This window comes from Condylura cristata, unplaced genomic scaffold (genome assembly GCF_000260355.1).
Source record: "Condylura cristata isolate star-nosed mole 26May11 unplaced genomic scaffold, ConCri1.0 scaffold00031, whole genome shotgun sequence".
Classification (NCBI taxonomy): Eukaryota; Metazoa; Chordata; class Mammalia; order Eulipotyphla; family Talpidae; genus Condylura; species Condylura cristata.
Genome location: NW_004567132.1, coordinates 2,247,148 through 2,260,859, shown reverse-complemented (window position 1 = coordinate 2,260,859; position 13,712 = coordinate 2,247,148). Strand labels below are relative to the sequence as shown.

The following is a 13,712-nucleotide window of genomic DNA, read 5'->3' as shown; positions in this document are numbered from 1 at the left end:
CTTACGCTGACTTGTCTCCTGAGTTTTAACTCTTGAGTTTTGTTTAATTCTTTGTCTTAAATCTCAGTTTCACCATTTACCTATAGGTTATATAACAGTTCTGCACCTCAGTTACCTATCTGTAAACTGAGGACAATAAAAGTTGATATTTTACAAAGTTCCTAGTTCATCTGTGCAGAAGATAAGAACTGATGCAAATGAGGCCCTCAGAATAGTGCTGGACATTTACAGCTGTTTGTAGCACTAACGGTTATTGTTGTTACCACTCTTTTATCTCCTTTTTATATCTATTGCCTTCTAGTCTTTTCATCTATATTTTAACCTGATCTGTTTTTGTCTTATGTATTTCTGCCTTTGAGTTTTTACGTTTTATTTCAAACTTTGTTTATCCTCCCCACCCCCATTCTCTTTTACTCAATGTCTTAGTCCCAATTATCTCTTATTTATTTCTCTTCCCTATATTATTTACTCACACATATCCACCGGCCCTCCTCACTTGCAGGCCCCTCCCCAGGGGTGTCAGGGGAAACCTGCAGGTTACCTCTCACAGCAGAAACTCTCTGTAGATGGAGTCCTGGACTTGGCTGTAACAGATGCCTCACTACCTACCAAAGAGCAGAGGTAAAACCACGGCCCCTCCCCTCCCCAGAGATATCATAAACTAGGTTCAAAGAGAAACTGGGGAGAAAACATTTGCAACACTTGAAATAGACAAAGAACTAACATTAGTAATCTGTACAGCTATAATCATAAGCAAAAAGGTAAGCACCCCCAGTAGAAAAAGGGGAACTGAATAGCTGAAGTACAGAAGTAGTAGTGGAGGTCAGTCAAGAGATGGTGAGAATTCAGTCTCAGCAGCAGTGGTGGGGGTAGGGGATGCAAAACAAAATAACAATAAGATGCACATTTCTTCTAAGCCACTGTTATTTCAGGGACACTTATCTCAGGGACACTTCTAATTGTGGACAATTCTGTCTGCTTTTCTGTATTACCTTGTTCAGAGCAAACTTCATGTACCTGGTAATACATTTAATAAAATAACTCACTTTTCAGTCCATTTAATTTTGCTTATTCTTATTACTACACCCCCCCCCCCCACACACACACATAGACACACATACAAGAGTTGCACAAAAGAATTCTTTAACAAATGAGGACTGAGGGCCCTCCCTGGTGGCGCAGCGGGTTAAAGCACAGAAGCTAAAGCCACTTCAGCATGAGTTCAATCCCCACCCCAGAGGTGACCCACATGGCGTGGCAGACCTCTCCTGGCCCGCCCGCTGCTCCCCTCAGCAGCGTACTTTGTCGATCTGCCTGTCTGCTCCCTGTTCTGACTCTGGTGAGTCCTCTCACCGCCCCTGCACCTCTGGCCTGTATCCCAGTTCTGTATGCATAAATAAATAAATCTTTAAAAGATAAAAAATAATAATAATAAAAAACAAATGAGGACTGAATGATGTGCTCTCTAATGATAACAAAATGTATATAACCCTCTCTCAAGAGAGCTCGGAGAGCTGGTGGCTGGGGCTGGACTGTCAGGAACAAGGAGGAGGAACAGACTTGGTGTTTGCTGCTGTGGAGGGTAGAATTAATATTCAGGAGAATGGTATTGTGCTGTCGTGAGCTGCCTGTGAAGTGCGAGTCCATCGTGGAAGCATCCAAGTGGAGAATGGAAGTTGTTCTGTCAGGAATGCACTTGAGGGACTTTTTCATGGGCTGGATCCTGACTGGCTACAAAGACTTCTCCTGTCCTTCCAACTCTAAGATGCTTTGAGTCTGACATTTCAGATGTTCAGTGTCTCATCTGGGGCCAAACCTATTTACTCAACAGGCCACTCAGCATCATCATAAGAAATAAACCTGCATCCCAAGACACAGTTTATGGGGTCTCATGAAGTGGCTGGCCTAAGATGAGCAAGTCTTAAAAGTTTGCAGGTTTCCAACTTTTTTTTTCTTATATGAGAGCCCATAAATGCCTCCCTGCCCCCCACTCATTTTGTCTCTCTCACCACTACCCCTCATGCTGAGATAATGGGGCTCTGGGAGTCCTGGATCGGAGATGTGCCACTTCTCTGTGTGCCTGGCTCAGTGTGTCCCAGATACAGGCTGCGGGCTGGAGAGAGACCTCATTACTGTTCTAACTAATTGGATCTGCTTTTGCCAACCTGGGAATTACCCAATAGACCGCACATCTTTGATCTAAGATGATCATAAATTTAGTAGCGGGCTTGTATGTGTGTATGCTGGGGAAGGGCAAGAAAAAAATTCTGTTACTTTAAATGTAAACCTTGATTATAGAAGTGAAAATGTTTCTTAAAATATGCTTCTGGGGGCCCTCCCTGGTGGTGCAGCGGGTTAAAGCACTGCACTGAGAAGCTAAAGCCACTTCCACATAAGTTCAATTCCCGCCTGCCCTGGAGGTGACCACATGGCGCGGCAGACCTCTCCTGACCCGTCCGCCGCTCCCCTCCGCAGTGTACTTCGTCGATCTGCCTGTTCTGCTCCCCACTCTGTCTCTGGTGAAGCCTCTCGCCACCCCTGAGCCTCTGGCCTGTACCCCAGTTCTGTATGTACAAATAAATAAATCTTTGAAAAAAAAAGCTGCTGGGGCCCTCCCTGGTGGCACAGTGATTTAAAGCACAGCACTAAGACACTAAAGCCACTTCTGCATGAGTTCGATCCCTGCCCTGGAAGTGACCCACATGGTGCAGCAGTCATCTCCTGACCCGCCTGCTGCTCCCCTCAGCAGTGTACTTTGTCAGTCAGCCTGTCCTGCTCCCCACTCTGTCTCTGGTGAATCCTCTCACTGCCCTTGCACCTCTGGTCTATACCCCAGTTCTGTATGTATAAATAAATAAATCTTTAAAAAAAATGTTTCTGAGCCTCAAGTGGTAAAACATTCCTTGGTCTCTGTGATGAGGCAACTGAGGTGAGGGAGTTGCGGCAGATGCTGCCGATGCTGAGGAGTTTGGGTGGAGGCAGGTAGAAGCAATGCCGCAAAGGAGGAAGGGCTGTCGATAAGTCTGGACTTTCCCCAAGTGGCCCACGCCCTCTTACTCTGCAGCTGGGATTTCCCTGGCTGGCTCTCTGGCCAGGCCAGGGGTGCAATGGCTTCTAATCGCAGCTGCTCCAGAGCCATTACTTTCTGATGACCAGGTGAGTTGGAGACAGACTAGGTTCCAGCCGAGCTGAAGCTCAGAGCCAACCTCTGGAAAGCACAGAGGGCCCCGCCCTTTACCTTCCTGCCACCTCCAGACGGTGATGGTGTGCTCAGGATCCACTCCCACCGACACCAGCAGCTTCCCGGTTGCGCTGAAGTTGACGTAATTCACCCCCTTTGAGTGGAAGCACCGCAGCATGGAGAGGGTGTGCTTGGTCATGGCGTCCCACACGTGGATCGAAGGTGTTGTTCCTGAATGTGGGAGGTGTGACACAGAGCTAAGGCCCAGGGCAGCAGAGGAAGGCCTGCTGTTGCTCAGCTGAGAGCCCTCATGAGACACGTGTGGGGGTGAAACAGCTATGGGGGCCCAGGACCCACAGCCTGATCTGGCTGGAGGCGCCTGCTGTGCTTTCAGAGGCAGAAACCCAACAGTGCTGGTGTCCAACACACACACAGACACACACACTTGTGAGGAGTTTAGACAAAGGAAACTGGTGACTTCAATGATTTGTATCTGCAGGTCAGCCAGATACAATCAGCAAACATGATGCACCGACATGGTTTTGCTGTATGGATCAGACTACTCACGGATGGAAAGCCTTACCTGGGGTCTCCGCAATGTCACCTGCATTGGGTGGGCAATGGCAATGAGGAAGCGTCAAGGGAAGACAATAGCTAAAATAAGTCACGTTTCTAATAGTGAAGTTTTCAAATTAAATTAAAAAATGGGCATGGGTTCAGCGAAAACAAGCAGGAAGCTATGTTCATAAAAACTGCCTTTGAAATGACAAAGTTAAAAAAGACAACTTTTCACAAATGTGAGTCAGCTCACATTTGTCACTGGCAGTTTCCGAGGATACAGAAGAGCCAGCCACACATACTGCACGCCAGGAAAGGGGCATCCATTTACGTGGATGATCCAGCTGAACAGCTGGTCCCTCAGAATCACCAGTCACTGGATGTGCCAGCTCAGGCAACAGATACATCAGGGCTCAAAAATTAACAGCAACACCAACAGGAAAGGGAGGGTATCAGCGTCCCACCCACCCCGGCCAGTAAAGGCTAATAAGCTCTGCTCTGGGAGGAGAAGCCTGGCTGTGCTGGACCCTCCTACCTATCTGGCTGGTGGCCACCACGTTTCTGTACTTGGGGTGCTGGTTCACTGTGAGGCAGAGGATGTCATCCGTGTGCTCCAGGTAGAAGCTCTGGCTCCCTAGGAGAGAGGTGTGGGAGGGTGAGTAGGGGAGCTGGAGGCCTCTCAGGGTGACCCCAAAGCTCTGCGTGGAGTCTTTGGAAATATGCTGGAAAAGAAAGAATGTAAAACTCCCAATTCTTACTTTCAGAGTCATTTCTGGGGGAGATGGGAGTTCATTTTTCAGATCTACAGGATATGTTCTAGGTGTGAAAGAAGAGCTAGTGTCTGTTAATCTAGTACACACAAGCTCCACTCCACTTCTCATAACTTATGTGGATCCAGAGCACAATCAAGCAAAGAGGCTTCCAGAGGCTAAATGCTGAAGCTCAACCTCCCCTACTGCCCAGGATCAGATCTGGAGATGATGACTTACTTATTGGAAAGAGAAGTCATGAAATAGAAAAATACTTAGGAAATCCCTTCTGCTGGATGGTGCAGTCGACAGTTTCGCCCCTAAAGCCCTGACTTAACATATGGCACAGGAAGAAGAAAGGGAAAGAAGTACCTTAACCTCTATTGTGGCAAATGAGTTTACGAACCACCGAAGTGGCCACTGTAACCCACACAGTGGCCAGGACCCCAGAGGCAAATGATGGCACTGATATAAAAGGAACCAGCACATTGATACTTAATAACATATGATTAGCAGACTGAGAAAATGTATAAACATTTCAAGGCCCTCCTCCCTCCAAACTATAATGTACCCAGGATTTCACTGTCTTTAAAATCCATGCATAAACAGAGTTAGAAAAGAGCATAAACATGTGGGGGAAAATGGTTTAATTTATTCTTTAATATATTCACCCTTCATTTTTGTATAATGTATGATTTCCCCATGAAAGTCCCACCACAAGTTCACTGTGCACCATCACCATTGTCTCTTATGTTCTCCCTACTCTGTTCTGATCCTTCTCCCTCTTCTTCCCCTACAGAATGTCTCTGATTGATAGTTACCTGATGATTTTGATTTTTACTTTATTATAGTTACTTTTTTTTTAAAGATTTATTTATTTATTCGTACAGAACTGGGGTACAGGTCAGAGATGAGAGGATTCACCAGAGACAGAGTGGGGTACAGAACAGGCAGATCGATGAAGTACACTGCTGAGGGGAGCAGCAGGCGGGTCAGGAGAGGTCTGCCGCGCCATGTGGTCACCTCCGGGGCAAGTGGGGATCGAACTCATGCAGAAGTGGCTTAAGCTTCTTAGTGCTGTGCTTTAACCCGCTGCACCACCAGGGAGGGCCCTATTATAGTTACTTTTTAAAAATGATTCCTTATTTGGTTTCTCTACATTCCTCCTATAAGTGAGACAATTTGATTTTTTAATTTTTTCTTTCTGGCTTATTTCACTGAGCATAATCCTTTTCAGCTCCATCCATGTTGCTGTGAAGGGCATGCATTTATCCTTTTTGATTGCTGGGTATGTTCCATCGTGTAAATATACCACATCTTCTTGATCAAGTCATCTATTTAGAAAATACAAATAGTATATTTGGTATATGGTATATTTAAGTACAGTGTCAAGATATGAGTGTCTGTTAAATTAATTTCCAAAATTTTTCCCTTTCCTTGAAATGTTTCTAAGCTATTTTTAAATTTCAGAATTGTGGTGCATTTAAAGGACATTTGGGGCTTTTTGTTTATTGCTTTTTTGAGTCTGGCTAAATGGTCAAACAAGTGATACCATAAAATTTGACCTGCTAAAAAACCAACTAATGAAAAAAATTCCTTTATGTTTTGTTTTTGTTTACCATCTATAAGCACTTTTTCTACTCCCCACACCCTCTTTCTGGCTTTTTATGCTTCTTAGCCTCTGAGAAACTGATGGAAGCCCAGAGGGTTCCTTTGAGGGCCTAAGGTCTATGACAAGGGAAGGTTAGAAAGAAAGATGTCTGAGAATTTTCTAGGAGTAAAAGATACCTGCCTGGAATTGAGTGGAATGACTGTAAAAGGAAGGGGAATGCTTAAACTTTTAGGCGTCTAAACATAGGAAAGTACCAACTCTCAGTTGCTGTGGCGAGGTTACCTGTGGTGAGGTTCTGAACGACGCCAGCTGCTGCAGTATGGAAGATGATGTCGGCCCCATCGTTCAGGTAGTGCAGGTTATTGCGACAGTCGAATCCTCTATAGCCAAATACATGGTCGAGAGCCAGCTCCTGTGTTCCCAAGAGAAGAGCAGAGGAACAAAGCCACTTTGTGTGAGTGACAGGGTGTTGTGGGAGATGTGTGACTGGTGAGACAAACCGGCACTCTCTGAAAGCACTAAGTTTGGACTAGCTGGAAAGAAAATGCAGCCCCTTCCTTAGTCCCCGTGGGTCCTGGGGGGAAGCACAGAATTAGAACCAGCTTCCTAAGTAAGTTAGATGTACTTCCCACTTGCTCAGGGGAGCTACGCTGTGATTTACAAAAGCTCTCTAAGGAAGACCTGGACGTGCTGCAGGCCTCCTGGCAGCTGAGCAGCAGTGTGGGCTCCTGCAGGTGCAGCTGTGGCTGGTAGGCCACGCACCAGGCCTGTGTCATGCGCTCTGCCTGCTTCCTGCCAGAGTGCCTTCTATACCACAGGCCTTATTTGTTCCAATAACCAGAGACTATTCTGGGCTTATAGTCTTAATCTCCTTCCTCTCTTGACTTCCATGACAGGGAACACTGACTGTCAAATCAGCTCTTAATTCAGCGGGACATATGGGTAGGTATTGGCTGCCCTCCCATGCCAGGCTCTGTGCTGGGTGGTGGGATAAAAGATCAAGCAGATGTGGGTCCTTTTTCTTTAAGTTTCCCTGACTCTAGCTTTTTTTCTCTCTAAAGTTCACCATTTGCAACTTCAGATTAACTCTCCTAAAACACCACACTTCTTTATTCGAAAGCATTTACCAACTTTCCTGGCCTACAGGATAAAGCCCAAACTCCTCAGGCTGACACAAGGAGCCACAACCACCACATCTGTCTCCTTTGGTCAAGCTGACCTGTCTACTGAGCTCACAAATCCAAAGCTTTCCTATCTTTGTAATTTTTAATCTCTCACCTGGAAAGCCTTTCTTTCAATTTAGTGTCTTGCCCATCCCCAGCCCTGTCCTTTCCTGCTGTACAGCTGACTCAAGTTGGGCCAATCAGATGGTTTTCCAATTGGGAAAGGACGAGGGTATAGGAAGGAAGAGGAGCTGTCTGAGTAGAAAGATTGGGAAAACATGGGCGTTCAAAGCAGCATCAGAAAATGTTAAGTAATGAGTTTTGGTTTGGAGATTTGAGCTCTGGAGGAGAATCACAGGTGATGAGTTTTGAAGGTGGCTCTTAGGAAAGGTTACAAAGCTATGAACTTGAATCCCTTGTGCGAACCCTCAAGCCAGGGTGAGGCCTGAAGAATTCTACTTGAAAGAGTGAACTGAGCCTGAAATAGGGCATGTGTCAGAGAGGGGAGAGGAGAGTCTGATGCATAAATGAGGAGGGGCCTTCTCTTGGAAAACAACACAACACACTCTGCAAGTCTCCGTTGTTAACGAGTTCAAATCTGCTTTACTTACTAGTTTGGTCTTGGGTATCAAAATTCCTGTTACTTTTCTGAGCTGGCATCCTCATTTGTACCTGAAATGGTGGTACCGGCCTCAGAGGTGTGAGGAATATAAGAAATATTTCATGGGAGTATGCAGCAGAATACCCAACACACAGAAAATGCTCAAACATTAGAGACAGCTAAAAATCTCACCTCCCCCATCTCTTCCTTTCTTCCCCCCCTGTTTTTTTTTTTTCTCACCCATGAAAGCAAGGCTGAGGGCCTGAGTAGTGCTAGGTATATGTAGAGGGCCATACAAGTAGAGGGAGAATGAGCCAGGTTTGAAGGACATGGGACATTTTCAAGTTAGTACTGATAGGACCCCATGGCAGGGCTGGGGGAAGGGGGAATGGACCCAGTGGTTCACTTCTGGTCCCTGGAGTGCAGACTCTTTCTTTCTTAGAAAGAAGAGGGGATAAGAGAGCACCACTGGGCTTACTCAGGCTCAACTGGAGATATAGGGGATGTGCAGATGGTATCATCCCGCAGGCTGGGCTTAGGACAACAGTATCAGTTAGAAAGCAAAAATATTTTAACCTCCTCACCTCTACCAGCTTCTTTTTCTTGGTGATATTGTTCTTCTGCAGTTTTTCAGGTTGGGGAGCTGCTCTGCTAACGGGTGGTCTGCAACAGAAAGTGGCCAGAGGCAGCACAATGTTGAGCAAAAGGCAGCAAGATTGCTGGTCTGGCCTGGTCAGTTGAGGCCATGCCAAGCTCTTCTCTCTTCTTGCCTAGTTGGAGGACCCCCCACAAACACACATTTGGGTTTGTTTTGTCTTGCACCCACTCTTGCAAAAGCAGCTTCTGACATTAAGGGTCCTGTGGGATGGGCTCTGGATTCACAAACACCAAGATGGGCTCCCCCCAACATGTAGGGCATCACAGTCCTGCCCTCCTCGGAGCAGGAAAGAATACAGGAGCTGGAAGGGCTGACTTCAAAACTAAAGAGAAACCTAAGCAGGAGAAGGAAGAGGTCACGTTTCCTGAACCCACTGGTGATTTTCTAAAGAGTGATGTGCTGGCGTTGTTCAGAATCAGGTATTCAAGATCATGGCTCACTGTGAATTGGGACTTCAAAGCCAGGCATGGGACTGGCCCCTGCTGGCCATGTGCAAAGGGCCCAGGTCATTCTAACTAAATGAACTCCCTGTCAGGGGTGCTGTCTGTGTTAAACTACCATTAGACCAGAGGTTGATTTTCCTCTCTCAGTTTTGGAGGTTTGGGCCACCAAATCTGATGATAAGAAATTTTAACAGGGAACTTTACACGAGTAGGTCAGGCTTTGGTAATGCAGGGTTCCCTTAAATCAGGCTTCTTTCCTACCAGGGCTGGGTAGGAGAGACCAGTACCAGCTCCCGCCACATGTTCCTAATCCATTAGTTACTGCTCTTGGGCTATGCAAAGAGAAAGGATTACCTTGATCCCCTTGTAAGCAGCAAACAAAGCCAAGTGAGAAACTTAGTACAGTTTAGAGCCGCATTAGCAACCACCTCATTCATGCACAAGCATTTTCCAAGTGAACAGACATTCTTGTGTGGCACAAACCATGCTTCCCGAGCATGCCAGCAAGAACTAAAACAGAAATGAAAGAGTGCACCAGTCTACAAATCCAGAAAGCTCATACCCTGGCGTCTCTGGGCAAACTCTGCACTAAAGCGCCTACAGAATAGGGAGAAAAAAGGAAGCCTTGTCAATGCTTCCCTCACACTCTCTGCAACTTTTGCTAATGTGCCTGGGGACGCTGCTTATTTTAGAGTGTGCTGGGGAGAAACTTGTTGTCAGAAAGACAGTAACATCCTCCTGGATGTCTTTGGGATTTATGCATAATGGATGCTTTGTTACTGCATCAAGTTAGATTCATAATTTAGCCTAATGATTCCCAGTGTTTTTTGGTGGGGCAGCTTGCCTGCTGGAACAGCTCGCATTTTGTGCTGGGGAAAAACAAGTTACCTTTATTTTCTCAGAAACTCTTCGATCCAAAACATGTTATGTAATCATAAGTGATAATTGGACCAAATGATATTATAATCACCACTGAAGAATGGGTAAAGAGCACATCTCTGCAAACGACACCCCCGGCTGACGTCATTGCTGCCAAATCGAGCAGAACCGGGAGGCCGGGGGCACGCCAGCTCTCACAATTAGACACTTCCTTCACATTAATTATCACTTCCCGGGACATCTGCTCTTTCTTCTGTTTTAGTGGGACTTCCAAATGAAATCCGTGGGTTTCTTCTTTCACCTAAGAATGTTTGAGTATATGACAAAAGCAAGCCAAGGTCTGAGAAGGAGCAATCGGGCACTAGGAACACAGCATGGTTCATAAGGCAAAACTCGAGGTTAAACACAAGGCTTGTTTTCAGGGTCCACACATGTTGTATAATATGTGGCATATTATACAGTGTATACAGGATATGCATTCCAGCGCAAACACTGTGTATTTATATATACGCGGCTTGTATATATGCATACAGAGGCAATCCAATGCTTTGTTTCACCTGATTTTCAGTTAAAAACTGAAAAGTAAAGCAATCTCACAATGCTTCTTTCTTATTTCACAAGCATGTGTTTATAGCTGTGTTGCTTCAAAACTGAAGATGAGAGGGGCAAAAGGAAGAAACCTGCATTGTGGCAAATTCAGCGAATTGTGAGTATAGACCCTTCGCGGTTGTGGATTCTGCATGAACGCTCAGTACTGGATGCTCATCCAACACCTGGGATTTTGCAGGGGGCTATGAATACTTACTTGACAATTCCCTGCCTCCAAAGGAAAGCAAGTTAAAACACAATACAAGCATTAAAGGTTTCTATAAACAGTGTCTGTAACATTTGAGCTGGGAGCGACTGTCTAAAATTTCGAACATGGTCAATGCTGGAGGGTGCATTTTTCAGCGGATTAAATCCTTTCAGATTCAGATTCCGATTCCATGGGAAATGTGACTCTGAAAAGCTTAGCTGAAGTGGGAAGAGTAGAGTACATGAGAACATTCACTCACTTTGCAGTCCAATAACTCTGTAGAGCTGGTTGCTCCACTGGGAGAGTGAGGAAGTTAGTGAGCAGTTTGGAATTAGACACTGAGAGAGATTGGAAGTGAGGGGTTGAGAGGAACAGAGGCAGAACAGAGTCTCAGGGGAAAGAGAAAGAAGGCTTGCAAGAAAGCAAATAACCTGGATAATCAGGAGAGAGGAAGGTAGACAGGCTAGCACAAGGAGAGATCAAGAGAGCAGCTCTTCCAAAGAAGCAGGGTAGGGAGTAGGGAACTCAAGAACTCAAGCAGAAGACTTAGCGCTATGTTAAATAGGAGGCAGCACCATTCTTGCCAAATGGAGTGCAGATTGCAGAATCTGCAGCACCAATGGAGAGGGTCATTCATTATCCTGTGCCTCATATCACGTGTGGGAATGGCATTCTGTGGAGATGGAAGGAATGTGGGAGGGCAAATCCCTGTTTTGCTAATGTCCAGCAACTGGGCTGCTGAAGAGAAAGCTTAGACTCATTTAGAAGTAAACCTGACATAGACTCTCACCCCACAAGGCCCTAAAGTGGCAAGCACCCTGATATGCATGCCTCTTTGCCTTCTCCCTTAGGCATTGGGCCAGCAGAGCAAGGGTGAAGGTAAGTACAGGTGACCTGAGATGTGCAGGAGCGGGCTCAGAGGCAAGGTTCTTAGGGGTGCTTCTGAAATGACTGAACAGGTCATGAAAGTTGGTTACTACCCAAAATGAATGCAGTATCAGAACAGACTGGCCAGTAGGGCTCCAAAAGTCGGTGAGAAACATTATTCCAAGCAGCTTCTATAAAGAAGGGTGTGGGTGTGGAGAAATGCAGCTACATTTAGCCAAGAAATACAAGTTAGGAATTGTTTTTAGTGTTGTTAGTCATACAATGTTCAAAGTGTCCTTGGGGATAATATAGCATTTTCCAGATTCCAAAATGTGCCATGAAGCCCTCTAGAGTTTTCAGAATGTCTCAGAGAACCTGGTTACACTTGATGCTCATTTTAGGTGCGGCTACTAGATGATCAGAACATTGTTTGAGAATTACCCTTCAAAGAGATCAATCACCCTATGAAGGGGCTTCAGGGATTCAGCAAAGTTCCTGACACTCATACTCAATTGTGTTAGGATTTTTCTGGAGAAAGGAGACATTCTTGATCAGATTTTTAAAGCTTTCTATAATTTGAGAGGAAGCAAAGGTGAAAATGAGAGATAACGATCACACCAGGATAAGTCTAGATTTAGGAAGTCGCCAAAACCACGGGTCACTCTTTTATCAAAGCAGAAGAAAATGAATGCTGTTAAAATGATTCCCATGCTTTTCCATAACCATCTGTAGAGTTGCTTAGTGATGAAGTGGACTTGAAAAGAGTTAGGCAGTAGAGTGGTGGGAAACCCTGCCATCTTGAGAAATGTTCTTGACCAAAGCCTAGTATAATACAGTCTTTTATTTGTTAAAGAAAAAAAAAAGGGTGGGGGGGAGTGTGTAAGGTTCAGGTGCCAGTCAAACATATGCATAGGGAAGGAGCAGTTGCCCCAAACAGAAGCAGATACTCAGGAACGGCAACCTCTTGACAACTTGGTCACTACCTTGTTTGTCACCACTGGTTAACGCTAACCTCGGCAGGAAAAATAAGTTCCAGTTCCTTGTCAAAATTTTCCACCTGACCATATCTTCCCCCCAACCTAGGCCTATGAAAACCCCTCTTACCCTTTCCTCAGAGCAACTCTCTGATCTCAACTCTCTCTGGGGTCAGTGAACCTTGCCCAGGAACACAGAAATAAACCTACGTTTGGTTTTACATGTCCTCCTTACTGCTCTGAACCTTTCAGAGGGGTGGGGTAGGTTGGGGTGGGTGGAGTGGGGTGGGTTGGGTGGATATAGTCACAGTCCTGGACATTTTAGGTAAATATAAAATTACTTGGCTGAAAAGTTAAGGGCATAAAGAATGGGGTAGAGAAAATTACAAGGAAAGGTAGACAGATTACTGAAGACACCACTACAAATAAACCAAGAGAAGATCCTGGCTACAGCAGTGCTTGTGAAGAAGGATGTTTAAAGAAACAAAGATAAAGTAGATTTTAAGGACTTTGTAATTGATTGACTCTAGGGAATGAAGGAAGAAAAGCAATGTAAGTGGAATACTAATTTTCTGCTTGGGCATTTGGGTGGGTGATTTAAACAGGAGATTTATGAGGAAAGATGATGAATTCAGTTTTGGCAAAGCTTTGGGCATCTGTAGATTGGCTATACTAGACTGAAGTTCATTTGAGAGTTATGACATTGGGAATCATTAGGAAATGAGTTGGGATATATGATATTAATCAGGGAGAGGGGATGGAGTGAAAATAGAGAATGACTAAAGGAGAAATCCTGAGGACTGATAACATAGGAGGAGTTTGAAGATGAAACACAGATAAAAAGTGAGAAGGAATAGTCAGATGTAGAGGAGGGCCCAAAGATTATTTCAAAAAGGTAAGTAGGAGAATGTCTATAACTACCTGGCCAATATGTGGTTACTGGCACTTGGATGGGGTAAGTCCAAATTAGGATGAACTATAACTGCAAAGAACACATTAGATTTTGATGACCTAGTAAAAACAATGTTTAAAGGAACCAAAAATAAATTATTAATTTATACTGATTTCATGTTAAAAATAACATTTAAAAAATTGGTTAAATAAAATACATTGTTAATATTAATTTCATATCACAACTTTTAAATGGAGCTACTAGAAAAATCACATATATGGCTTCTATTAAATTTCTATTGGACAATACTAAACTAGAAGAAATAAGTTTTTTTTTTTT

The 13,712-nt window shown here is 44.7% G+C and overlaps 1 protein-coding gene across 1 annotated transcript in view; it reads right to left on the bottom strand.

The window, feature by feature from the left end:
- The window catches only part of EML6 (echinoderm microtubule associated protein like 6), a 269,788-nt gene that overhangs the window by 11,085 nt on the left and 244,991 nt on the right, over nt 1-13,712 (bottom strand). Inside the window, exons 28-31 of the mRNA XM_004691400.2 lie at nt 8,449-8,527; nt 6,383-6,512; nt 4,275-4,373; nt 3,239-3,412 (exon numbers count right to left, since the gene is read on the bottom strand). Of these exons, the coding sequence (XP_004691457.1) occupies nt 3,239-3,412; nt 4,275-4,373; nt 6,383-6,512; nt 8,449-8,527 (482 nt within the window). The remainder of the gene's footprint in view (nt 1-3,238; nt 3,413-4,274; nt 4,374-6,382; nt 6,513-8,448; nt 8,528-13,712) is intronic.